The sequence below is a fragment of the Magnolia sinica genome, chromosome 2 (assembly GCF_029962835.1).
Source record: "Magnolia sinica isolate HGM2019 chromosome 2, MsV1, whole genome shotgun sequence".
Taxonomy (NCBI): Eukaryota; Viridiplantae; Streptophyta; class Magnoliopsida; order Magnoliales; family Magnoliaceae; genus Magnolia; species Magnolia sinica.
In genome coordinates, this window is record NC_080574.1 from 29150533 (window position 1) to 29178271 (window position 27739).

Sequence of the window (27739 nt, forward strand, 5' to 3'; positions counted from 1 at the left end):
GATGAAACAAATACATCATGGTGGGGCCCACAGAGCACCAACCACCAGCCATTGGCTGGTGGCAGGGGGAGTAGCCAATCCGTTCCCAGCGATCACCAGCCAATCCACGTCCTGGTCAGTGACTTTTGCAGTGTATTAATTAATACGCAGACATCGTATCAATTCCATCCAAGACAGTGGCCCAACATTTAATGGATGGTCGAAATAAAATATTCAATGGTTCTAATCCAACAAATAAATGTCAGAGGAGGTTCCCACAGATTGGACGGCTTGGTTTGAAACAGTGGACCTCACTTTAGTTGAACCGCATCGAGTCCTGCTAGCGTACATTTTTCTGCACTCGCCCTCACACGCGCGTACGCGGCACACGTGAGAGTGATTGTACCCAATTGCCCAGCAAGTCCCGTGTGCATATATATCTTCGTCTCAAAACCAGGCAGGTCTGCTCGGTAGGTGGGCCACACGTAAAAGAGATATGGACGGTCGGAGTAAGTTAACAACAATCCGTAGCCACTGCACACGTGTGGCTACCGAATGAGTTGATTGCTCATCGTGGACCGCACAAGCGAACGTCCTTGATCTACCTTTCGCACGCACGTCACTCGCACAACAGTCCGGCATCTCTCGCGAGTCAATACACATTCCACTTTCTGCATCTTTCCGAAAGCCCATTTCTTTCCCCTTCTCGGATCCCACGCCCATCCAAAACCCTCGCCTCACTAACAAAAACCCTTCTCTCATCCGTCTCTCGCTCTCCGATTCCAGATTCATATATACAAAGCCTCCGTATAATTCTTCTCTCTCTCTCTCTCTCTCTCTCTCTCTCTGATTCCAGATTCATATATAGCAGAACCTCCGTACAATTCCCTTCCTTTTCTTATCCTCAGAGAATCATGAAATCCCATCACCTTTAAATCCATTTCCCTAAAAGAAAGAAAAAGAAAAAATCAAAGCCATTTCACGATGGGCGGAAAAACCGAACACCCAAACGGAGTGAAAGCCGGATCCACTTCCACTACACCGTCGGCGCAAGTTAGCCTCGCTCCGGACCTCCTCTCCTACCTGAAGTTCCCGAAGCTGAAGACGAAGCAGCAGGAACTCCTGCTCCGCGTGAGTACCCTATGTTTGGTGTACGTCCTTGCATTCGCCATCCGCCTCTTCAGCGTTCTCCGCTACGAGAGCATGATCCACGAGTTCGATCCTTACTTCAACTACCGCACGACGGTCTTCCTCACGAATAATGGCTTCTACGAGTTCTGGAACTGGTTTGACTCCGAGAGCTGGTACCCGCTCGGTCGAATCATCGGTGGGACCCTCTACCCGGGCCTCATGGTCACTGCCGCCCTCCTCTACAGGGCTTTGCGCTTCCTCAGCTTCGCCGTCCACATCCGCGAAGTCTGTGTGCTGACTGCTCCCTTCTTCGCGTCCAACACCACTCTCGTCGCCTACTTCTTCGGCAAGGAGATCTGGGATTCCGGGGCCGGCCTTGTCGCCGCAGCGCTGATCGCGATCTGCCCTGGGTACATATCCAGGTCGGTTGCAGGGTCCTATGACAATGAGGGGGTCGCAATCTTCGCGCTCCTCCTCACGTTCTATCTCTTTGTGAAGGCGGTGAACACAGGGTCGCTGGCGTGGGCCCTGGCATCAGCATTCGGGTACTTCTACATGGTGTCGGCATGGGGCGGGTACGTATTTATCATTAACCTGGTGCCGCTCTATGTGTTGGTGTTGCTGGTGACAGGGCGGTATTCGATGAGGCTTTATGTGGCATATAATTGCATGTATGTGGTGGGGATGCTGCTCGCCATGCAGATTCGGTTTGTCGGGTTTCAGCATGTGCAGTCAGGGGAGCACATGGCTGCCATGGGTGTGTTTTTCCTGATGCAGGTAAATCGAATTTTTATGAATTTTCCTGAGAGTTTTTATTTGTTGGTGTTTTTGGCTTCTGGGAATGATTTGTATGGCTTGATAACATCTGACTGTCATTGCATGAAGTGGGAGTTGTTCTGGGAATATTGTAGAATATGCTAGGCTACTATGTATTTTTGTGGCAACTCATCCACTGTCTATTTAGCATACATGCATGCCAAATTGCCAATCCAGGCCACCTGAATCATGGGCCCCCTTGCGGTTGGAGTATAGCCCGAAAATACCTGTTGAATTTGGGCAGCTGACCATTTTTTGTTTAGCTGTCCATTTTGATAGCCACTAATTGAACAGGACCGTTCAATGAGGATTATTTTTGGCTTATGCTCCATTTGTAATGGGGTCCATGATATGGATGGTACAGATTGGGTTGTACACCACATGTACTGTTGATGAGTTGCCACAACAATGTTGTGGCAAATGCACAATGTTGGGTAGATGGTAAGACTTCAAAGTGCATTTGATATTTGTAAAACATACTTATCTGATATTTGTAATGCATACTTATCTATCAAAAGAAATATATTTGTAAAATATATGAATTCGCTTAGTAATTATTTCTACCAAAACCCTGGTTCCAAAAATGACCAAAACTACAAATGTGCATAGTTGATTGTGTTAAAGGTGATCCTAATAGATTAACGGAAGCGTTAGCTTTTCTTAGGATCAATAGGAGGTTTAGAAGTGCAAGGAAGAATGCAATTTGAGAGTGGGAAAATGTTTTGCAAATAGAAGCTCCCTCCAATTCAGCACCAGACTTGCACTTTGCAATACCTTTTCACTAAACTTTATCTTGTTTCTTGGCCCAATTGATTTTTATTTTTTTTTGGTTCTATGATGATCTCATGCATGATTTTTGTTGTCAATATTATGACCCACTTGATTTTAACAAGATGCAAGATGGGAGAACTAATTCGATCATATGCATTTTTCTATAACCATTAGGTTCTTTCAGTGTTGGTTCTTTTACTCCAAAGGAATTAACTCATGCTACGTTAGAACACGAGTGGTACCCAGGTGCTTCTTGTCTGTACAAGTTTGTTCTATGTTGCATCAATCCAGATTCTAAAGCACTGATCATATGCAATCCATTGTGGATTGGGATGACCCAAAACACTTCCAGATTGGAAAGTCCTTGCCATCCAAGCTTTGGACCTTTATTTTTATTTTTACCGACTAAACTTACTCTATGGCAAATATAGTCAAGGTTGCTAGATGCTTGTGACAGACAAAGGCCCTTCGAATGCTTGAGGTGCGTGTTGATGATAGGCCCATGCTTGGAGAAGCCGGCCCCATTTTTTATATTAATGTGTTATTATTTTTATCATACATGATATATGTATGTATGTATATCTATATATTTTCAAGCTAAACATATTAAAAAATCTATGTATATATATATTATGCATATTGATTTTTTAATACGTTTAGCTTGAAAATAATTTTACCACAATGAAATATTCATATTGTTTTTCTAATACCGTTAACATGAAACCAATTTTGACACAGTGAAATATAACTAATTCTTAAGTTGTTATATATCTAACAGCTCACCAGTTAGACACCACTTCCAAAAACTCACATTTACTAAAAAATTCCAATGAATCCACTAATCATTCATGTTAAACCAATCAAATTCAGGAAAAATATTCGAAGAAAAACTAAAATTGAAACATTAGGTAATTAAACAAAAGCAAATTATGCACCAAACCTTCTACTTATCAAACTAATAATCACTATCAAACCATCACCAAACTGGTATGCAACTAATCACTAACATAAGCTAAATCTACTAAAGTCGTAAAAAAGTTATTATTATTATTATTATTATTAATTTTGAATGGTAACATAAAATTTAAAAAAGATACCATTCATCTCCTTTTCTTAGCTGGCCTATATAATGGCTTCACACACCCTGAGGGGGAGGGTTCAAGGAATTAGTGCCAACTTTGTCAAAAGCATATTTTATTAACACCAAAAGGGATACAACAGGCATCAATCATCATCATCTGGGCCTTATCCCAATTAATTGGGTTGGCTACGTGAATCCTATTTCCCCATCCCACTCTATCAAGGGTTTCTTGAATTTGATCGGTTTAATTAGAATGATTAGTGGATTCATTGGATTTTTTATTTTTATTTTTAGTAAATGTGAGTTTTTGGAAGTGGTGCTTACCTGTTGAGTTGTTAGATATATATAACAACTTTAGGATTAGTTATATATCATTGTGTCGAAACTTGTTTCATACTAAAGGTATGAGAAAAATCAATTCATTGTGGTAAATAGTTTTTTTTTTTCCTTCTTTTTATTAGAATAAAAGAAAAGAGAGGGGGGGGGTCTTCTGTTATGCATTGGTTGGCAGATGTTTTTGGGTGTGAAGTGGGTTCTTTTTCCTTGACACATTTCATTCTTTTATGCATTGGAAAGTCGGTAAGGCACCTTTGGGATAAGGTTATTGGAAGAGTTGAGAGGAAGCTCTGTCTTCCCAAGACTTATTGAACACATGCTAATCGATAAGCCACATTTGTAACTTGCGTATTTTATAGTTGCATGAAGCGTGAAGTGAAGCGTGAACATATTCCGTTGTGGGAGTAAGGAAGCATCTATTTCAAAATGTTAGCAAGTATAAAAAGCTAGGGGAGCAGCACTTGATTGGAACGATAATGCAATTAAGGCTTATTCCAGTTTTTGTTGTAGATCAGCACATCTGAATAAGTGAGGTGAGTAACTTTAAAATAAAATGAAATGATGTTGTTAAGAGATTGCATATGATGCAGACCACTAACTCACATGCTCAAAGATGTTCAAAATTTTCAAAATAATCTATTGAATCATTATCGCATATAAATAATTAAAGTTCAAAATTTTCAAATCAAGCATGTGAAATTGTGAATAGATTTTTAAAGGGGAGAACTGTCACGGTGTACTTGTGCCCTTCTCAAAATGCCAACTCCCTTCCAAATAGCCCTTTAAAGTGAAATAAGTGCCTTTAAAAACAATTGTGTTGAAAAATCAAATCCCGAAACAGCTTACTAATTCACATTATCAGATGCTCTAGCTGCATTTACAACGAAAAGCATTGCAAGCCAAGCTGAGAATTTGAAAAGCTAGCTGTTGTAAATTTGGAGTTCGTCTCCCATGTGATCTCCACCATTCAACTGCAGCTATGGGTTGCAAATTCCAAATTTATCTATCAAATCATTCTCACATGTTAAGAATTAAGAGTTCGAAAGTTTCAAATTGAAGCATGTGAATATATTTTTAAAGAGACGTGTCAGATTGTGCTTTTCCCCATTGTCAAAATGCCAACTTTCTTCCAAATAGCTCTTGCACACTTCTGTACGTAGACAATTCCTCAGAGAGGATCTCTTGCGCATCGGGATCTTGAACCAGCCTCTTTTTCTAATCATAGAGACCTTCATCCACCTCTTTGTTAGAGTCAATTAGGATTTCCATAATACATAGCCGCAATGAAAAGTAACCTGTTGCATGTTCAGTGGTCAATGGAGTTGTATAACCCACATGCAATCAATAATTTTCAAAATCAGAAGATACCTTTTTTATTCCCATTCATGGCATTGTTTATTGCTTCTTACTTCCCACCAAAAAAATTCTTTATTGCTTCTTTCATTCTGTCTGTGGCCTCATAGATGTACCCTGTTGTGGACTCATCACTGTCAACCGGATGCACTACACAAACTAGTTGTGCAGTGATCTTTAAACCCAAAAAAAAAAAATGTTCTTTCAAGTGAAGGTTGGTGAACTATATAACATGTTCTCTTTCTTTTTTTCATGCTTTGCCAATTTACTAGTTATCCAGTCTTTTGAAGTGGAAACTATCAAAAACTTCCCTTCACAATCATATGTGCTTTAAAATTTGATATAGGAAGAGGTGAACCTAGTGATGGCTAGTCTCACAAGTTTCATTTACTAAACTTTATCATCATGTTTAGGACACTGGAGTAATAATACATGAACACATTCAACGCAGTTCCTTTGTCAATTACCCCTTTCACTATGGGGATATCTCAAATGCACTCTAACACGAGGTCAATGCAGCGAGTAGCACAACGTGTCCAAAAATATAGTCTCAATCAACCAATTTACCAAAAAATTGATTCAACATTCTCCCATATCCGTGTGTGCCCATCTGTCTCAAAAAATTATACCCATATAATTTGTCCATGCCTCCCTATATGTCATCAAAGGATCTTTTGTGTGCTTTACCTCTTCTTCTTTCTTTTAAAGAGGTACTTGTAGCTCATGATAATTTGGAGCTTTCATCCCTGTTCTGAATTGCGCTGTAGCTTCAATAGTTTCCTTGAAGCTTTTTAATAAGCAGTGTCAAATGCTATTCCAGCCTGTGTATTGGCAAACTGTCTCTTCCTTCTATTCCTCCTTTGACTGAATTTCCTTACCATCATGATCATCTTCTTCTTCTTCTTCTTTATCATGCAAAACAAATGTATTATATGCGAAAACCATTTTCCCACCATCTTTCTTCTATTTTACACTTCATTCATTCATTAATGTATTCTTTTATCTCATCTAGGACTTTGGGGTGTGTTTTCACAGACCATACATTCAAGAGGCTTTTCAAGGGACTTTGGCACTACTTGTACCCTAGACGGAATGTACAGTGTAGAAAAATGTAGATACTTATAGACAATAGTGCGTAGAGTAGGGTAGATATCTTTGGAATGTTCTAGAGTTCTCTAGTGGGTTTTATATAGATAGTGTAAAATAGTCTAAATGGTTTCTAGAGTTTTCATGACCATTGGATGATTGCCACATGATGCCAATCTTAGCCATCAAATGTAGTCTAGAATGTTCTTATGTCTATATAAGGAGGAAGGGTCCCCATTTGTAACCAATGTTGTTAAATTGCATATGCCATCGTATGCGACTGGCATGTGTTGTTCTCATATGCCATCGCATAATCCCATATGCGATCGCATATTGCTCTTTTTTTTTTTTTAGTAAAAAAAATGGAAAAAAAGAGGAAAATTTTGAAAAAAAATTCTAAAAAAAATAGGAAAAGCTAAGATTGGGTTCTTTTACTTATTTCATTGTAGTTTGAGTGTTTGAGAATATTAGACCATCTATAAAATAATTTATATTTAATCACTTAAATTATATTTACATAAAATTTAACAAAACAAATAATATGTTACATTAAGAGAGAATTAATTATTCAAAAATTTAAACATAGAAAATTTATTGATAAATGATTACTTGAACAAACTTATAAGTTACAAGTTATAACTTAATTTACAAATACAATTTACAATTTACTTAAAAAAAGCTCAAATTGTAAAGAATGCCATTGCATACTTGCATATGCGATCACATACTTATCGCATAAAAAGGTATGCCATTGCATACTATCCTGGATCACATATGCCATGATGGCATATGCAATCCTTCTAAAAAAATGGCATATGCGATCGCACATGACAACAATGTTTGTAACCATTCTCATAATTGTCAGAGACTAGTAAGATTTGGTGCTTTTGCGTAACAACAACATTCTTGCACTCTCTTGCGTCTCTTTTGCATCTTAGGTTTATTGCACAACACTTGGTGTTTGCACTTGAGGGACATGCCGACTTGTCTTCGGCCAGACTACGAGTACGAGTGTTTTACTTCCTACCCTTGGGCAAGCACTTGGGCTATGACAGTGGTGAAATTATCCAATAGAAACAAGATGTTGATTACATCAATAAATCCTTCCCTTGACTTGTTGCAAGAATTACTAATCATATACCTATCCTTGGTATCTCTTATATGTGACCACTCTGCATGGGTTCCTTTGATCAAATACATTTAGATGTTTTAATCATTCAAATGAAGAAAAAATGTCATAGCCACTATATATAGAGAAATGGACCAATGATGATGAATGATTACCCAAAATGTCTTTACTTAAATTGGACCAATGAAAGGTTGAGCCCCGCAATCTCTTGTTTGGTACCACACAATGGAAGCTCAAATTGCTTTTAAGAAGTCCAACATTGTGATCTTACAAGACTGGTAGAAGAAAGAAATCAAATTCTCGTGAGTTAACCAAAAAACTAAGGGAAGAGGTATTTAGTTCATAAACCATAGCTTTGATCTAAAATAAATGGGGAAAAAGAGTTTGGTGCGATCTCTCTCCAAAAAAGGTGAAAAGAAAAAAGAAGAAAGAAATAAGTTTTTAAAATAGGTTTATTTAACCCTCAAGTCTTTCCACCCTTAATGGGTGTCAAGCGGTGTTTCAAATAGCGTTTGTAGCATACGCTACATAGCATAGTGTAGCTAAATAGCATAAATCCCTTGTAGCGTATGCTACAGGGGTCGTAGGTTGTAGCGTGTAGCGTTTGTATCGTACGATACAATGTTTATTTATTTATTTATTTATTTTTTGTTTTTTAGCTTTGTTTGTTAAAAATGGTGTAAAACTCACAGCACAGAAAACTTAGAATATAAAGTTAAAATCAAACCTTTCTTCGTCTACTTTCACTTAAAATGGTGGTGTTAAAGTTGGTGTGAAAGTCACACATTAAAAAACTTTTAAAACTAAGCTTAAAAGAAAAAAAGGTTTCAAAGCAACAAAATGTTTGGCTATGGGAATTGTCTGGCTCATTTGGAAGGAGTGGAATGGCCGTACTATCAACAACAAGGCCTTCCCTGTGGAAGGGATAATTTGTAGAATCAAATATGTGGTGGTGGAATGGGCTGTTTGTGTTGAAGCAACAAAATGTGGAATTTTCCACCTTTTTTGTTTAGTGCTAGGTCGTATTTTGTTGCCGCATTACGGTGGCTCTCTTAATAAATTTTTTTTTTATCTCCTAAAAAAAGGGTTTCGAAAGAGGGTTTTCAAAAACTCCTCTTTGTATTGATGACATCTATTTTGCACTTAATACTCTTAACCTGTGGGATTTTTATTTCTTTTTCATACCTGTGAGTTGTGTGACTTGCAGTTTCAATTAGACCATTAATTAAAGTGGTTTGCTTGGAAAGTTGTTGATGTGATAATTATTTGATTTGGTTTATTACTTTATATATATATATATATATATATATATATATATATATATATATATATATATATATATATATATATATACGCCCATAAAGGATATGGTAGGCTTAGCGACGGGTCGTGACACCCATGACAGGTGGATAGTGCTTCTCGAAAATCTGAACGGTCCACAGGAAGCAGAACCTCATGAAACCCCCTGGTACCAATTTTTACTTTGAACCAAAACTTCGGTGGGCCATGAAAAGTGCAAACGGTTTCTTCCCTTGATTTGAATTTCTCTTTGCTATGGCCCACCAGAATCTTAGATCAGGGTGAAAATTCACCCCTTGAGGTTTCATGGGATTCCGCATCTTATGGACCGTTCAAGGTGCACACGTGCGTAGGTGCGTAGGTGAGCATGCCTCTCTCTCTCTTTCTCTCTCTCTCTCTCTCTCTATATATATATATATATATATAGGTTGTCTTTTGATAAGTGATAATTAATAATTTTTTTGAACGTGCTTGTACTTGAAGAATGAATCTTTTAGGCATTTTAATATATATATATATTTTAAAACTTTTTCCCCCTTACTATTTAATATGTTTTTCCTATTTTTAAATTAAAAATAGAAGTATCGTGTAACTCACACTACACGCTACCAAGGGCTGAAGGCTACACAACATGCTATCGCTATTTAAAACGTTGGTGTCAAGACGTCCAAAATAACCTTTGAGGTCCCCATATGGGTACCCCACTTCACTTTCTAGATTGGACTGGGTGCACCACACTCTCGGGTTGTTCTGCCTAGTGTTTAGGTTGTCAGCAAAAAGATTGAAATATCGCTAATAATTTCATTGTCGTTGGCTCAACGAAATCGAAAACCACAAATTTCATTTATGTTTTAGATATTGGTGAGCTTTCGCCGATTTTTTCGAAATTTTGATAATTCCAAAAGTCAGTCATGTCTTGAATTCGGTACCTGACACGTGCCGTGTCCCGAATTCGATGTGTAATGGGGGTAAATTTTTGGAATGAAATTTTAGTTTGCCTTGTGTGGAGATTGCAAGCTTACTGCTTAGATATTTGGAATAAAAAAAAATTACCCAAAAAATTACTCCCTTTGCGCATCCAATTTGAGACACGAAACGTATGCTTTGGGTACCAGGTTCGGGGTGTGACAGACTTGGTAGTCGATAATTTCCTATTGCCACCCTCCATGGGTGGGCACTATAACCAACAACCATCTTTTATTACCAATAAAGTGGCGAAATTTTTATCAATTATCAACGACAAAATTGAGCCAATGTCCAACATAAATATTGGAAAAAAAAACTCTTTTTTTTTTTTGGGATTTGTTTGAGAAGGTTAATTTTGGCACCTATAGAGGGGTTTCAAAAGATTGAGAAGTGTATTTAGTGGTTGGATTGTAAATCGACTAGGCTGGTCTTCAAAAGGTATGAAATAACCCAAAAATTCTTCGATTAGGTGATGGATTTCAAGGATTTCGACAAGGTTTTAGTAATCTTGTTGGAATTTTCCATTGACAATTCCTCCCATGCTATTTTCCCAAAAAGAATCGTTGAAACTGCTTCTAGATTTGGTTTTAGGGTTAAAAAAGTTGGGGTTCCATTTCCCTTTTTGTTTATGCCTGACAAGCTCAACATGACCATGGAATCGTGCGTGTCTGACTCTGTGGCGCCCACCTCAATATATGCATTGTATATCTATGTTGTCCATTCATTTGCCATGTCATTGGTGCAACTAGTTGATGAGAAAGATCTGACCAAACGTAAACACCTCCAAGCTAATCACAAGAATCACACACAAAGTAGAAAGAGAATTCATAAATTTTATTCAATTTAAATGTGCCTTGATACTATTATGCCAGGCCCTTAAATAAGCTTTGAGATGTACAAACAAGGAATATTCATAATATCATCGACAACCAATTACTTATTACAAAAATGAAAACGTAATAAAAAGATGCCGAAGGGATAAGAATGCAATTAAGAAGATTTGATTGATTGATTATTGCATAGCTAACTGGTTGATTTTGCTAGCTAGCTACCTAGATGGGAAGCTTGGCCCTCTTTATTGATGAGCTAGCTGTGGGGCTTGGGCTTAATGGGCCTAGGTTTGACCTATGGATCGTGGGTCCACTTCAGCTTGTATCAATCCTTCCTAACTTGATATTACTCATAGAGGTCAGGATTCAAGCATTGGAAGTCTTGTCACTGTGATCCATGAAGCATCGGTGAGAGGTCGTTCTTGCCAACGGATGAGAAACTTCTAATAATCGCCTTGGCGTGTGTAGAGAATCTGGTCTTCAAGAACATTAATAATCATGTCTGTAGGTGGGAAAATGGTAGGAAGTGTGATGGCTTGTTCTTTGATACCATCATTGGTATGGTGCCCACGATAGATGGAAAGATCTTCCATATTTAAAGTAGGACTGATAAGTAAATTTAGTAGGAGATCTAAAACATAAGCATTTGTAATAATCTTCTTTATGATTTTGAATAGTCTCGCATTGCAATGATGGAGCTTCCTCGAGGTACCCGGGGGAGGGGTTTGGTAACCGTTCAAGACAAATATAGGCAATAAGCATGCCATCTTCCGCAAATGCAATAAAACGACGTCTTGTATCTACACGGTGCTTATAACTTTCATTACTGGTAGCGTTATTGTGTTGAGCTTCATCATGCGCCTGCTAGCATATGGCGGATGAAGTCATTAGTTTCCATGCTTGGTCTTGGCTCTATGGGTAGAGGAACCAAATTGAATTGGAAGATGCAGTCATATACCAGTTACTACTTCAAAAAGTTACGTTCTTGTTGATTTGTTGACCGAGTTATTATAGGAAAATTCAGCCATTGGTATTACTAGGTCCCACATAGCTATATGATTGTGGACAAGACATCGTAATAACTTGCCCAAACTACGATTGATTCCATTTGACCATTGGTCTGAAGGTGGTGGGCACTAGAGAACTTAAACTTGGTTTTCATTGCTGCCCAAAGAGTTTTTTAGAGATAAGATAACTTATGAATTTAGTATCATGATCCGACACAATTGTCTTTGGAAGCTCATGAAGACAAACAACCTCTCGAAAAATAATTGAGCAATGTTAGAGAGCGTCTGTTGTATTTGAGCATGGTATGAAATAAGCCACCTTTGAAAATCGGTCCATAAATATTGAATCAACGTTCTGAGTGGTTTTTGGGAAGCTCACGACAGAGTCCATGCTAAGATCTTTCCCATAGAGCATGTGGGATCCACAATGGTTGATACAATCCAGTGTTTTCATTTGGTAAGTTGGCAAACCCTACATAACCGGCAAATCTTTATGAGATTTGATTTTGGACTAGGCCAAAAGTATTTATCTCCAACGAGATCTAAGGTCTTATCACGACTCAAGTGACTACTACACTCACCAGTGTGTAACTCCCTGACAACATACTCGCGGATGGACGTACTGGGTAGGCAAAGTTGCGTCCTTTGGAATAAGTAGCCATCATGAATGCTAAAATGTGGGTGTCTCGTATGGTACCCACTAAGAACATCTGTATAAATATGTTTGAAATCCTTGTTGTTAGCAAATTCACGCCGCATTTCGTCGAATCTCGGAATAGTGAAAAACGTCGATGACAATAAATGCGCACGATAGCTCAATGCATTAACAACCTAATTGTCCTTGCCAGCCTTGTGATGGATGATAAAGGAGAATTCCTGAAGATAAGAACTCCACTTGACACAACAAGCACTCATCTTTTGCCGAGAGTTTGAGGACTTGAGTGCTTCATGATCAGAGTATAGGACAAATTCCTTGCCTACCAAATAGTGATGCCAATGCTGTAAATTCTGAACAATGATATACAATTTCAAGTAATAAGTGGAGTACCATTGCTTCGCATTAGAAAGCTTTTCACTGAAGAATGTTATTGGATGGCCCCTCATGATTGAGAAATTTACCAAAGCCGATGTTGGAAGCATCACAACTCACCTTAAATACCTTCTCAAAGTCCGGAAGATGCAAGACTGGAGCTTTGGCCATCTTACATTTGATCCCATCAAATGCTCGTGTTGCTGCACTTGTCCATCAAAGCTCCCTTTGTTTAATGCAATCAGTGATTGGAGCTATGATGCTATTGAATTTCACACAAAACGTTCATAAAATGTGGCAAGGCCATGAAAACTATAAACTTCAGAGGTAGTGGTAGGTGTCGGCCAATCAACATTGCCTTTCACCTTGTTGGGGTCCACCTCTACACCTTGTGACAAGACTATACTGTAAGAAGGCCACATATGTACCATAAAGGTGCACCTTTTAAGGTTGATGTAGAAGCACTCGTGTCGAAGGATTGTGAAGAAAAGACCCAGGCGGTTGAGGTGCTCCAATAAGATTACTAAAACCTCGTTGAAATCCCTGAAACTAATCGAAGATTTTTGGGGGTTATTTCATACCTTTTGAAGATCAACCTTGTCAATCCACAATTCAACCATTGAATGCACTTCTTAATCTCTCGAAACTCCTCCAAAGGTGCTGAAATTGACTTTCTCAAACAGATTAGAAAGAAAAAAAGGTATTTTCTATTATTTAAAACTTTTTAAATATTTATGCTGGACCTTGGCTCGATTTTTTTTCTCGACAATAGACGAAAATTTCGTCATTTTATCGACATTAAAAGGTGATGTTTGACTACAGTGTCCACTTGTGGTAGGTGGCAATGGGAAATTATCAGCGTTATTTTGGAATTATTGAAAATTTGAAAATTTTGGCAAAATCTCATCGATATCCAGAAGAGAAACAGAATTTGTGGTTTTCGATTTCGTTGAGTCAACGACAATGAAAAGATTGGCAATATTTCAACATTTTTGCTGACAACTTAAACAATATGTATATGATGAAACAACATGTGAAAAAAGTATGCGCTAATGCTTTATTCATTATTTAGTTAAGGAGCTCCAAGCTAGAGCAATGATATGCATGGTGATACACTGTCGATACTCGAATGACACTTTATTCAAGGGTCAAGTCACAGAGGACACTTAACTTATTATGGTCATTTCATGATTGGCATTTTGGCAACGCCTAGTAAAGGGCCCAATGGAGACCTCTATGGTGACTTCTAGTTCACGTGAATGTCAATGTTGACATTCTTGTATTGGGTAAGGTGTTGTAGAAGAGGTGAGTGTGAGGCTAACACTTTGCTAGAGTGCAAAAGGACTTAGATGTGAACACAATGGTCCTCAGTGTATGCTAAGCCTAGCGGGACTTACAAGATGCAAGTGTGTGCCAATTGAAAAATAACAGCTAATACTTTCCCAAGAGCCCTAGAGGTGGAGCCATCAAGGGTAGCCCCGAGGTGAGATCTAGAGTATAAGAGTACTCGAAAGTGGGTGTCAGACACTCTATTAGGATTTTATTTTCTTTCTTTCTTTCTTTCCTTTTCTGATTGACACTCCTTGTTGGAGAGAGCCAAAAGAAGGGAATGGGCAAACTCTTTTTGAATCTCACTAAGAGGTGCATGTGGTGCGACAATTTTGGTTAGCCCAAACGTGAATGAATGCAATAAGATGCACTCCTACGTGGTTCATGGATTAACCATTATATGATTAGTGGATCTTAGAATGAAAAGAGTGTTCAATGCACTCTTAGGGGTCGTTTGGTAGCATGGATTCCATATGAATTGGAATCCAAATCACAATTACCACAAAATCTATGTGAATTGGAATTCTTAATTATGTTTGGCACCGTGCATATGGATTCTATGTTAATCCAAAATTTGTGTTTGACACCTCTTTGCATGCATGTCATGTATTTTATCAATTCTCACTAGTGGCCCACTGTAAGGTTTATGTGAAATCCACTACCATATGATTGGAAACATTATATTGGGCATCTCTCTTCCAATTATTTCCCTTCGTCTGGTCCACCTAAATCACGAACTGGGTTGATTTCGGTGTTTATGATTAAATTAAGGTGACAAACTTAGTGACCGGGTGGATTTCACATAAGCATCATGGTAGGACCCACCAACTCTTGAAGTCAACTTTAGACATTTTCATGCATAAGTCATGACTTCAACTCATGCAGGCCTTAAAAAAATTGTCGAGATGGTCCACCGTAATGTTTATATAAAAACCACCTCGATCACTAGGTGCATCACTCAATTTTAGTTGTAGGTCCCAAATATCAGCTTGGTTTGTGATTCAGATGGAATATACGATTGGAAACAGTGTACAGGGTGTACCTCTTCCAACAATTTCCCTTCGTATGGCCCACCTGAATCATGGACCGGGCTGATTTTTGGGTCGTACAGCTAAAATGGGGTGATGCACCCGGTGATCGGGGTGGATTTCATGTAAACATTAAGGTGGGGCACACCAATTCTTGAAGTTAACTACAACCATTTTCATGCAGTAAGCCATGATGCGAACCGATCTAGGCCTTGAAAATGTCTTGGTACATGGCTCATTATGACATTTATGTAAAATACGCCCCAATCACTAGGTGCGCCATTTAATTTTAGTTGTAGGGCCTAAATAGTACCCCACTTTGTGATTCAGGTGGGCCTTACGAAGGGAAACAGTAATCTTCACTTTCCAAACTATTTCCTGTCGTGTGGCCCATACCTATGTGTATCGAGTATGGGCCTGATTTTTGGTCCTTGGGCCTACATTTTAGCTATGTATCTAACAATCGGAGTGGATTTCATATAGTAATCATGGTGGCCGCCCCCAAAAAAAAGGGTGGGTGACCTTCTCCTAGATTTTCCCTTTGTATGGTCCACCCAAACACAGACCGGGTTGATTTTCGGGATCTACGGTTAAATTGAGGTGACACATTTAGTGATCGGGGTAGATTTCACATAAACATCATAGGGGGACCCACCAATTCTTGAAGCAAGGCCACAATTCATTTTAATGCTTTATTGCTTACATCATCCATGGTAATGGGTGGTAATGCAGCTTTAAAAGACACCTCTAGCCAAGGAACTCAAAACTAGTGAAATGGTGGTAAATGCAAATCCATTTACCACCACCGTATGACTTTCCAAATACACTTAGGGATCGTTTGACATGGTGGAAATGGGGTAAAGGGTAGTAATAGGTGATAAAAGCCAAAAAGTAAGTGTTTGGGGAGTCATATGGTAGTGGTTAATGGTTTCCATTTACCACCATTTCGCCTGTTTTGATTACCTTGGCTAGAGGTGTGTTTTCAAGCCTTATTACCACTCATTACCGTGGATGACGCAAGCACCAAAATGAACTGTGGCCTTTCTTTAAGAATTGGTGGGCCCCACTGATGTTTACCTGAAATCCACCCCAATTAGTAAGTGCGTCACCTCACTTTAATCGTAGAGTCCAAAAATCAACCCGGTCTGTGATTTAGGTGGGCCATACGAAGGGAAAATCTGGGAGAGGGACAACCACCCTTGATTTTTTAGGGCCCACCATGATTACTATTTGAAATCCACTCCAATCGTTCGATACAAAGCTAACATGTAGGCCTAGGGACCAAAAAGCAGGCCCATCCTCGATTCACATGGGCCACATGAAAGGAAACAGTTTGGAAGGTGATGGCTGCTGTTTCCCTTAATATGGCCCACCTGAATCATAGTTTGGGCTGATATTTGGGCCCTACGGCTAAAATTAGGTGATGCACTTGGTAATTGGGGTGTATTTTACATAAACGTCTTGGTGGGCCATGTCCCATAACATTTTGAAGGCATAGGTCGGTTCATGTCACGACTTCTGCATGAAAATGGTTGTAGTTGACTTCAAAGATTTGTGTGCCCTACTTAATGTTTATGTGAAATCCACCCATTTTAGCCACATGGCCCAAAAATTAGCCCGGTCCGTAATTCAGGTGGGCCATACGAATGGAAATAGTTGGAAGAGGTACACCTTGTACATTGTTTCGAATCTTATAGTCCACCTGATTTACGGACTGGGTTGATATTGGGGCCCTATAGCTAAAATTGAGTGATGCACCTGGTGATCAGGGTGGATTTTATAGAAACGTCATGGTGGACCATCTCGACAATTTTTTTAAGGCCTAGATGAGTTGGCGTCACAACTTATGCATGACAATGTCTAAAGTTGGCTTAAAAAATTGGCGGGTCTCACCATGATGTTTATGTGAAATCCACCTTGATCACTAAGGGTATGTTTGGTTTTCCAATTACAACGGTAAATGGGTAATGATTACTTTTGTAATTTTGTGGTGACATCACCCACATTTGACTGCAATAATGAGTTTGCGACTATTGTTTATTTCACAAAAAAATTATGAAAATGGTAGTTTTATAATGTAAAATGTAATAATTACAATTTCCTTTACCTGTTTCCTTTACAAGTGTATTTTGATTTCTGATTTATGAGTTGTAATTCTTGTTTAAACCTTGAAATGATAATGATGGCTCATTTACTTTGCATTACATAGGAAATTGAAAAACCAAACATGCCCTTGTCACCTCAATTTAACCGCAAAGCCCAAAAATCAGCTTGGTTCGTGATTCAGGTGGGTCATATGAAAGGAAACAATTGGGAGAGGGATGCCCTATTTATTATTTCCAATTGTATGGTCCACTTGAATCACGAATTGGGCTAACTTTTGTGCCCTACGGCTAAAATGGAGCAACACACCTTGTGATTGGGGTGGATTTCACATAAACCTTACAGTGGGCTGCTAGTGAGAATTTTGTAAAATATATATCATGCATGCAAAAAGGTGCCAAAGATAAATTTTGGATTCACGTGGAATCCATATGCGTAGTGCCAAACACAACCAAGGATTCCAATTCAAATGGATTCCTTGGTAATTATAATTTGAATTCCAATTCACATGGATTCCATGGTAATTATGATTTGAATTCCAATTCACATGGATTCCATGCTACCAAACGACCACTTACCTTTTGCCCTTACCACCTATTACCACCGTTTCCATTGTGCCAAACGGCGACTATGGACCTGGGTCAAGCCCAAGTAGTTTCAGCACTAACACTCAGGTCGACAGCCACTGAGACTTGTCAAGAGGATCCCTGCTCAGAAGAGAACGTCAGGTCTGGCATTCTGGCACAGAGCTCTCTGTTGGGGAGAGTTGAAGGAAGAGAGGAAAGAAGCTCTCCTTTCTTCATGTTCTCATCAAGGGATGCCAAAGTTAGTCCCTTGATGATCTGGGTTTAGGCCATTAAGAGAGAATGCCAAGGGTTACACTTCTGTCAGAGGAGCATGAGTCCAAGTTCGAAACCCAGGTCATATTGAGTGTCATAGTTGACATCTGATGGGGTGTTTGGGTGCGGTGGAGAAAGAGCCTTTTCCTGACAATCAAAAGAAGCAAGAACTGAAAGATGGGTTTCCTGTTATACTTGGGTGCATGGTGGCACTCCGTGAGGACATCAAGGTGGTGTGCAGGATCATCCCTGTTCAGGATATCCTGCCATGATGGGTGCAGTGATGCTCCCGTCCAAGTCCAGATACCCTGAAACCCGTACATTCTCAGTGCATGGAGTAAAGGGGAACCTTGAATTTTTCTTTGAGTCAGGCAAAGAACTCCTTAGCGTGGAATGGATGGGCATTTCCTTACACTCTTGATTGTGAATCTCCCGTCATTCCTTGACTGGATGATGAATACCTTGGGTCCAAGGGGGATGTCCAAAGGGATCACCTTTATCCCATGTAGTAGATGAGGCAGTTGCAGAGGTGCAGATGACACAGTGGTAATAAAATGGTAATAAAGCATCCCACTGTGGCTCTTCTTCTTGATCTTTTGGAGGAGAAAGATAAAAGAGAGGATGAGGGTCATGTCAAAGATAGGCTCTATGTGTAGCAAAGCACAAGAAATGGGAAGGGGTCTAACCCATTGGAGGACTCCAAGGAGTGGAAAGGAGATAAAATTGTTCCGCAGCTCTCTGTGAGTGACAGAGAAGAGAACAGGTCCATGCATATAGATCTTTGGCAGTGGAGCCCTGATGTCAGAGTCCTGAAAACAGTAGTGTGCACATGGCAAACTCTTGGTGGCTCTGGCTGGCAGGGTCCTGTTGGATTTGATCATGGAGCCAGAGCCAACATGCTGAAGTTGCAACTTCCCTTTGTTCACTTATAGCAACCGTCCTTGTGCCACAGGACTTTTCTTAATGGTTAGAGCGCTTCTACCATGGCTTTTGGAATTAAACCCTTCAAAAGAGTGCGCCCAACCTATATGACTAATGGTTATCTGATATGTTAACTCCTAATTGGGACTGCAAGTGGTTTCCCTTGTAAAGGAATGGACCAAGGTGGGGGATTTCAAATCCCTGCTTCCATGGAAAGCCTGTTCACATGGCATTCTCCTATTGGTCCTAGCTGGACCAAGGCTATAGAATCGGTCCTTTTGCCATTGTCTTATGGCAGTAGGAAAGTGGGGTTGAGGCTCTGAAAGCAGCAGTCATTCTGTCAAGGCCACGTGGCAGTCCTCTTGGCAGTAAAAGGGTTGAAGTCCTTTTAAATGGCAATGGGCTGACGCCTCTGCTGATGTACTAGCTGCTGTGGGCAGCTACCAGATGGAAGACCACTGAAGCAAAGGGCATTGACCATGTGGCTGCAGAAGGAAGTCTCCTACCACCCTGCAGCAGGGCATCATAGTGCTAGTCAGCACCAAGGAGGTTGTTTGACTCTGACTACAACTGGGGTTTCTGCTGATGTGGCACCCACAACACGGCACCTCAGAGTGCTGCAGTAAGGTGCGGCTTTTGGGAACTTCAAAGAAGTGGGCTTCATTCATGCTTACATGCTGCTGCGGCATGGAAAGGATCGTGGTTCTGCAAGTAGCAAAGCTTAGGCTCTGTCAGAGGCTATCGGGCATAGGCGACAGAGTGTGTAAACACTTTCAAGATGTTTTTGCATGCTCCTTTTGCAGCAAGGGCTATCCCTGTCAAGGATATTCACACACACTTGTCACCTGCTTCCACCAGGTGTGCACATGCTTGCCTCAATTGCTATATTTTTTTCTTAAATATCTATTGTAGGCTACTAATCAAAAGTCAGGAAGCTGTAATCTGGGGACATTTATGGAATCCCTCATCCATCAGGGTACATCAATGGTTTGGATCAAAGAACCATAGGCCCTGTTTGTATAAAATGGTGTGTCGCCACACTATGCACATTTTAATGAACGAGGACACTATAATTCCTCCTCACTTCATTTTTTGTTGGATAGCCAAAATTAGTAAAACATAAGGCAGGTAGTTGAATTAAGGAAAATATATCCATATCAATGCTGAGCATCAGCAACAATTATACACTGCATGTCTAGAAGGGCGGAAGCATTATGTTCCTACTTTTAAAAAATGTGTTCCCAACATTAGAATAAATAAGCTCAATCAAATGTGGGTGCTAGTGGAAGAGAGAATACAATTTAATAGCTGCAGCGAACATTGAAGCAACAAAATGGAACAATGGCATTTGATTCCCAATCTGGCAATTCGATAATGTTTCTTGTCCTGAAGAGTGAAGTCATGTCACTCATACTTTGATCAAAGTCACCATACACTTGCCCTAAACTTTGTATGAAAAAAACTTGTGGTAAAAAGATGTGGTTGTTTTTCTCCATCGTTTTAAATTCTGAGAACAAAATTTACAGTTATTTTACCTTGTAAATACCATCCATATAATGGTTTTCTTTCTATTAAGGGTACACACACACACACACTCTTGTGCATGTGTGTATCCAGCTTCAGTTCTATTGTGATTGAGAGTATCTTCATTCATAGTACCACAATGTTTCCGGTGATACCATTATATCTATATGTTTGGGAATTGCCGAATCAACTAACATGGAAACGTTATCTTTATTGAGCTCTAGCTTTTGAAATTTATGCTTCCTGTGTGGATGGCAAATGTTTTCTCCATGCAAGTCTAGTGTATGCTTCTGTATGCAGTTTCCTTTCTTGTACCCTGGAGCTTTTCTGGACGCAAGATGATTTTCCACATTTGAGAGTTGCATAAAGAGATAATTTCCTGTCTACCATGTGATTCTCTTTGCAGGTGTTTTACTTTTTAGATTGGGTTAAGCACTCGCTAAACGACCCAAAACTATTTGAAGCCTTCTTGAGAATTACTGTGACCTGTGCAGTAAGCGTGGGCGCTCTTGCACTAGGAGTTGGCATGGCATCTGGCTACATCTCTCCATGGACAGGCCGTTTTTACTCCTTGCTTGATCCAACATATGCAAAGGATCATATTCCCATCATTGCTTCTGTCTCTGAGCATCAACCTACAGCATGGTCATCTTTCATGTTTGACTACCACATCCTGCTTTTTCTTTTCCCAGCAGGCCTGTACTTCTGCTTTAAGCGGTTGTCTGATGCCACAATTTTCATTGTTATGTATGGCCTCACGAGCTTGTATTTTGCTGGTGTGATGGTTCGATTGATTCTTGTCGCGACACCTGCCGTGTGCCTTATCAGTGCTATTGCAGTATCTGCTACTGTAAAAAATTTAACATCATTGATACGCTCAAAGAGCAAGGCTAGTCATGCCAGTTCTGGCAAGGGAACAACTAGCCTAAAGACTTCTGCTAAGGTGAGGGGTTCATGTTTGTCCTTGCAGTTAATTTTCTGTATGTGGGTGTTTGTGTTTGCACTATCTGTCTGTTTAAATATTATAAAAAAAAATAGAAAAATTGTTCAGTTATAATTTGTCTTTCTGGAACTTTTCCTATTAAGAACCTTACAAAATGTGGGTAATGTTTGACATTTGTTTTTTCAATTCAAATTTTCTTGTGCTGGATCATTGGGAAAAGGGGTTCAGCTCAGTCAGGTTGAGGGTTAACCCAAACCCAACTAGCAAACCTGAGGTGCCCAACTGGAATTCCTTCATACTCGATCCAACCCAAGTGACCCAAATACATGTGATCATTCCCAACCCTGACCTGAATTTGCTCAATCAGAACCCAACCCGATTTCAAATTTCCAACTCGAAACTGAAATGAGGATGTGGACACCCTGACCCAACCTGACCTGAATTCGTGTCCGGGTTGGCCAGAGTCCCAAGTTGCAGCCCTAAAGAATGAAGATGGTTCAATTTCAGAAATTTATTTTTATCATTTTCACTTAAAAAGGCTATCTGAGGTTCTTTTTTCTTTTTTGGAATCTCTACCACCATTCATAATAATGTTTGCTTCTTATTTCTCATACATTTTTGCAGCTCCCGTCTCTAAATTTCTTGTCTTGCCTTTTATCCTGACGTTTAGTCTTCGACCAATCATATTGAACATGACCACCTGTTCCCCATCTCTAGTTCTGAAGAACTTTTGTTACATTCTGCTCTTTTCTGGAAGATAGATGGATTTCTTGATCTATGTTATTGAGAAAGATACCATTTGGTTAACTTGAAAGGTCTTCAGTTAACTCATTTAGTACATTAGCCCGTGATTTGAGTAGATCAAGTATCAAGCACATGTTGTCTACAATTTATAGCTCCTACTCATATGCAGACATGCTTAATTAGAAAAAAAAAATGCCTGTAATTAGCATTAACAGTTCATGAGAGTGGCATAAAAAGAACTCCTAAAAGCTAGGAGAGGAATGTTCTGCAGGTTTACTTAGTACTAAACATGAATATGTGACAGCTGCTATAATTATAGCAGTTTGCTAAAAATTACCAAGTGACGTACTCATCACATGCTTTGGGAGAAACTTCCCAGATTCTGCTGGTTTTTTGTAAAGATTTGGGGTTGGCATGACGAGCTATTGAAGATGGATGGCACGATGAAAGAATAGCAAGATCAAGAAGCTGGATGGCAACAAATTAAAACTCGGAAGAAGGTGTCAAAAAAATATGATAGCAACACTCGAAATAGATCTCTGTTCCCAACCCTGTTCGTTAAGGGTTTCCCAGAAGGATGGGCATCGGTTAATTTTTTCAAGGGTGTTTGGTAGAGCTGGGGCGGTAATGGATGTCGTGATTCCAAAAGAGAAGACTACCGGAAAGCATAGGGGATTTGCCCTCGTTAGAATGAGTTCTGAAGAGGAACTATCTAGAGCGGTTCATATGCTACACGGGGAAAGCTTTGGTGGAGTAAAGCTTCTTGTGCGGAGGGCTAGATTCGGTCCAGATTCAATGCTTAATACCAGGGGAGTATATTCCAAAAGTAAAAGCTCCATTCCAAGAGAGGCAGTCTATCAGGACAACATATCTCGATCTTGAACTAGCGATGCTCACTCCTATAAGGAAGCGCTCCTTCTGAAAAAAGGAGATAAACTTCCACAACCTCTAGTCCGGATTGGAATCAAGGAAGATTTAAAGAAAGGAGGAGAAGAGGTAAAGGAAGGGAAAGAAGTTTTGGTGCACATAAAAAAGGGAATCCTTCGACAAGCAAGCACGGGAACTGTAGGGATCGGTGGTAGTGATTACAAAAGGAGTTTTGATTAACCAAGTGAAGGAATGGATAGATGACTGCTGCAGGATAACGAGGTATCAATATACAATTAAGCCAATTGGCTATAACGAGCTTTGGATCAAAACCAGCCCAAAGATCAATCTTGATATGCTGATCATGGCGGGAACGTTACACAGAGAAGGCCCGATCAAGAGAATAATCAGCTGGACCGAGTTCTCGATGTTCGGTATGGAAGAATCCTGGATGCTTATATGGTCAATCCCCCTGGAGCTCTGGTACGAAGAGTTCTTCCTATCGGTTGCCTCACGTGTAGGGAGGTTGGTAGAACTGGACCCCAAAACAAAGCTTGGTGACGAAATGGGGGTGATCACGGTGAGAGTGAGAAGGAAAGGAGGAGATACCAGCCCATATTTAGGTCCTCGTAGAGGATAGAATACTATATCCGCCCGTGCAAAAGGAGATGAGATACCAGCCCATATTTAGGTCCTCGTAGAGGATTGAATACTATATCCGCCCGTGCAAAAGGAGAGCACGGACTCTATCACTCCCCGATGGGGAGATCTGTGGAGAATTAGAGAAATTGGAGTTTTTGAAGTTGTTGTTGCAACTGTAACAGGGAGGGAAGGAGTTCCATCTCCATATGGCGCAGGAGCACCATATGCAGATAGAGATGTTTGTCAGGAAAAAGAGTCTTCTCATAACGATGCAGCACGCTACCGCAATAGTCGAGCGACACATGGCACGAGATCCCTCAACGAAATCTCACTTCTCTCTCTCGAGCCCGGCAAGTTGTTTCCACGTCGTCCACGTCGAGGAAGGGAGAGATCTCGAAATCAAATTGCAAATCATGTATTCCATACGCAACTTCTATAGACACGTGGCCACACGGATGGTGATAGCAACATGTATCGAGTCACTTATACTGACCCGATTCCGATGATCCAGTCAGACCCGACGACTCCTCCAGAACTGACGAGGCTTCCGGATCACACACCAGACCCAGATGAGTTAGCACTTGCAGACCTGATGCGATTTTCAAACCCGATGATCGCCTTTGACCTGGAGTGAGCTTCAGACCCGACACACGATCTAGACCTGGTAAGAGTTCAAACCCGATCACTCCTGATTTGAATTCGATCCTATACAGGCAGTAGATGATCAAAGGAAATAATATACTATCACGCATGACAACGTCTACCCTCTTCACTCATGTAGAAAAGAGCAGCCCGCTCGTGTGTGCAGAAAATTTCCAAAGTCCGATGGTTGTGGTCTGCGCAAAAACGCATTTCGAGGCCTCAGTCACTGTAGAAGATGAAGAAGCGTTCTTCGCGCCAGACATAGATCTCCTTGGTATTCATATTATGCAGATTCTCCAGATAGTCTGTCTTCTCAGTCATCCTTTTGCCGGGACTCAGACTTGGTCAAAGACTTATCAGGCTTGTTCAGAGAAGACATGGGCAATACGATTGTCACAATACAACCTCTTCAGGTTAGGATGGGAAATCAACAGGGGGAGAATGTAGCAGCCGAGGAACGGAGAGCAAAAATTATAGGAGTTATCCAGAAGAAGAAATGGATCAAAGATGCCATGGGACATGTGGGAAGATCGATTGGGCTGTCATTCGGAGATCATCTTGAAGATTTTATCGCTCTATCCCATTGTGTTGAGAGCCGGGGTAGACCTATTATGTCAAATTCTTCTCCCTCATCAAAGAACAGTAAAGATTACAGGAGGAAGAAACTGCATAAATACAGGTCTCACATTGAAAGGTCAGGAAGGACCTCTGTGATGATTGGGCTAAAGGGAGATCGGGGCAATGTGGTTTCCATATGAAGATCTTGTCTTGGCATGTGAGAGGTGTGGGGTCCAAGAAAAAGAGACGAATTATAAAGGATGTTTGCAGTAGAAGTAAAGCGGACATCATCTTTCTCCAGGAAACAAAGGTGCATGAGATCAGTGACAAACTGATAGGGTCTTTATGGAAAGCATCAAATGTTAAATGTGAGAAGTTGGATGCTGTTGGAAGTGCGGGAGGAATTTTGGTCGCCTGGAAGTCTTCTGAATGGACTCTTTTGGATTCCTGGAAAGGAGTTTATTCAATATCGGTTATTTTGAAGGATCCTTCTTCTGATTTCTCGTGTTTAATCTCGTTGGTCTACGGCTCTAATGAAGAAGGCAAGAGATCAGATTTCTGGGAGGAACTGTCAGAAAGTAGGAAAAATTTTACAGGTCCTTGGTGCATAGGGGGAGACTTTAACATAGTTTGTTACGCATATGAGAAATCCAATGGCAGAAAAAACACCTCAGGCATGTCAGCTTTTTCCAGCTGGATTGAAGATCAGGAATTGGTAGATTTGCCCCTGCTTGGTGCCAAGTTCACATGGACAAATGAGAGAGCGATCTCAACCATGTCCAGACTTGATTGTTTCCTCGTTTCCAATGAATGGATTGATGTGTTCCCTTAGGTAGCGCAGACGGTTCTACCTAGGCCCACCTCAGATCATAGCCCGATCATCCTCTCTGTTGACGATATGAATTGGGGTCCATAGCCCTTTAGATTTGACATGGCTTGGTTAAAAATAGAGGGTTTCCAGCAGCTTATATCAGAGTGGTGGAGAGATCTTAAAGGGGAAGGCTTCGCGGGTGATGGACTTTGTCGAAAGTTGAAATTGCTAAAGTGTAAGATCAAAGATTGGTAGAATGCTGTGCTTCGAAAAAGGGAAATAGAGACAGAGGAGATATTATCTGACATTCTTGCCTTGGATAAGGAAGGGGGAAAAGGCCAAATGACAGTCGAGATGTCCAATAAAAAAATGCTGCTTATTCAAAAGTATTCAACAAGAGTTTTGGAGAATGAAATATCTTGGAGACAGAAATCAAGAGTTAAGTGGATCAAAGAAGGAGACAAAAATACTCATTTCTTTCACTCTATAGCAAGTGCAAGGGCTAGAAGGAATGAATCAGCAGTCTGATGGTGAATGGGCAGCGAACTGACGATCAACAACTCATATCCGAAGAACCAATCTGTCATTTCAGTGACCTCCTTAGGGGTGAAAACTGGAACAGACCGCGCCTAGATTTTTTACAGTCTGGCAGAATTTCTGAGGAAGATGCAAGAGGTCTGGAATCTCCAATTTTAATAGAAGAAGTGAAAGGGGCTATTGATGATCTCGGAGGTGATAAGCCTCCTGGCCCAGACGGTTTTCCGATAGCGTTTTTCCAATCTTTTTGGGAAATCCTAAAGGGAGACATTATGGACTTTATGCTAGAATTTTCGGCTAGAAGTCAGATATCGAAAGAGTTAGGCGCTTCCTTTATTACTGTTATTCCAAAGTCTTGAGGAGCAGAATTGTTAAGAGACTCTAGACCTATTAGTCTAATTGGCAGCCCATATAAAATTCTGGCAAAAGTTCTAGCTTCGAGGTTGAAAGGGGTGCTAGGGAAGATTATTTCAGATAATCAGAGTGCATTTATCCTGGGAAGGTAGATTATTAATAGCGCTCTAATTGCTTTAGAGCGTGTGGACTCCAGTCATAGGTCCAAGCGTAAGAGTATCCTATGCAAAGTGGATATCGAAAAGGCTTACGACCATGTTGATTGGGGTTTCCTACAGTACATGCTTCAGCGGATGTGTTTTAGTGATAGGTGGAGGAAATGGATGGGGGAATGTGTGGGTTTTGCTTTCTTCTCGATTCTCATAAATGGCTCCCCTAAAGGTTTCTTTAAAAGCACAAGGGGTCTAAGCCAGGGGGACCCGTTGTCCCCTTTCCTGTTCTTGATAGTGGTGGAAGCCTCTCAAAAATGCTGGAGAATGGTCAAGAACAAGGCATTATTGGCGGCATGAATATTGAAGGCATGATCAAGCCCATTTTGCACGTGCAGTTTGCCGACGATATTCTCCTAATTAGCAAAGCAGAGGAAGAAAAAGTCTTCAACCTCCATACGATTATCCGTTGTTTTGAGGTGGTTTTGGGTCTCAAAGTAAATATGGCTAAATCAAAGATGTTTGGTATAAACATGGAGGAAGAAGAGTTACTGAAATTTGCAGAATCATTTGATTGTGCAGTGGGCTCCCTCTCGACTACATTCGTGGGCCTTCCACTCTGTTATGGAAAACCTCCGTTACACATGTGGGAAAAGGTAATCTCCAGATTCGACACTTACCTTGCTAGATGGAAATGCAGATACCTCTCCCTAGGCGGAAGAATCACTCTTATAAAGGCAGCCCTCTCGAACCTCCCCCTGTACTTTATGTCTTTGTTTTTGTGGCCGGGTGTGATTTTACAAAAATTGGAGAAGCTTAGGAGAAATTTCTTATGGCATGGAAAGGAAGAAAAGAAGTTTCATCTCTTGAATTGGAAAGAGGTGTGTAAGCATATCGAAGATGGAGTGGTGGGAATAAAAGATCTTAAAACAAT

The 27739-nt window shown here is 40.3% G+C and overlaps 1 protein-coding gene across 2 annotated transcripts in view; it reads left to right on the forward strand.

The window, feature by feature from the left end:
- The first annotated feature begins 606 nt into the window (after positions 1–606).
- LOC131236837 (dolichyl-diphosphooligosaccharide--protein glycosyltransferase subunit STT3B) overlaps positions 607–27739 on the forward strand; it is a 33661-nt gene continuing 6528 nt past the window's right edge. Inside the window, exons 1-2 of one of the 2 annotated variants that reach the window (XM_058234309.1) lie at positions 607–1887; positions 20965–21501. In XM_058234309.1, coding sequence (XP_058090292.1) covers positions 964–1887; positions 20965–21501 — 1461 coding nt within the window. In that variant the 5' untranslated portion in view covers positions 607–963. The remainder of the gene's footprint in view (positions 1888–20964; positions 21502–27739) is intronic. The other variant, XM_058234308.1, reaches the window with a different exon arrangement.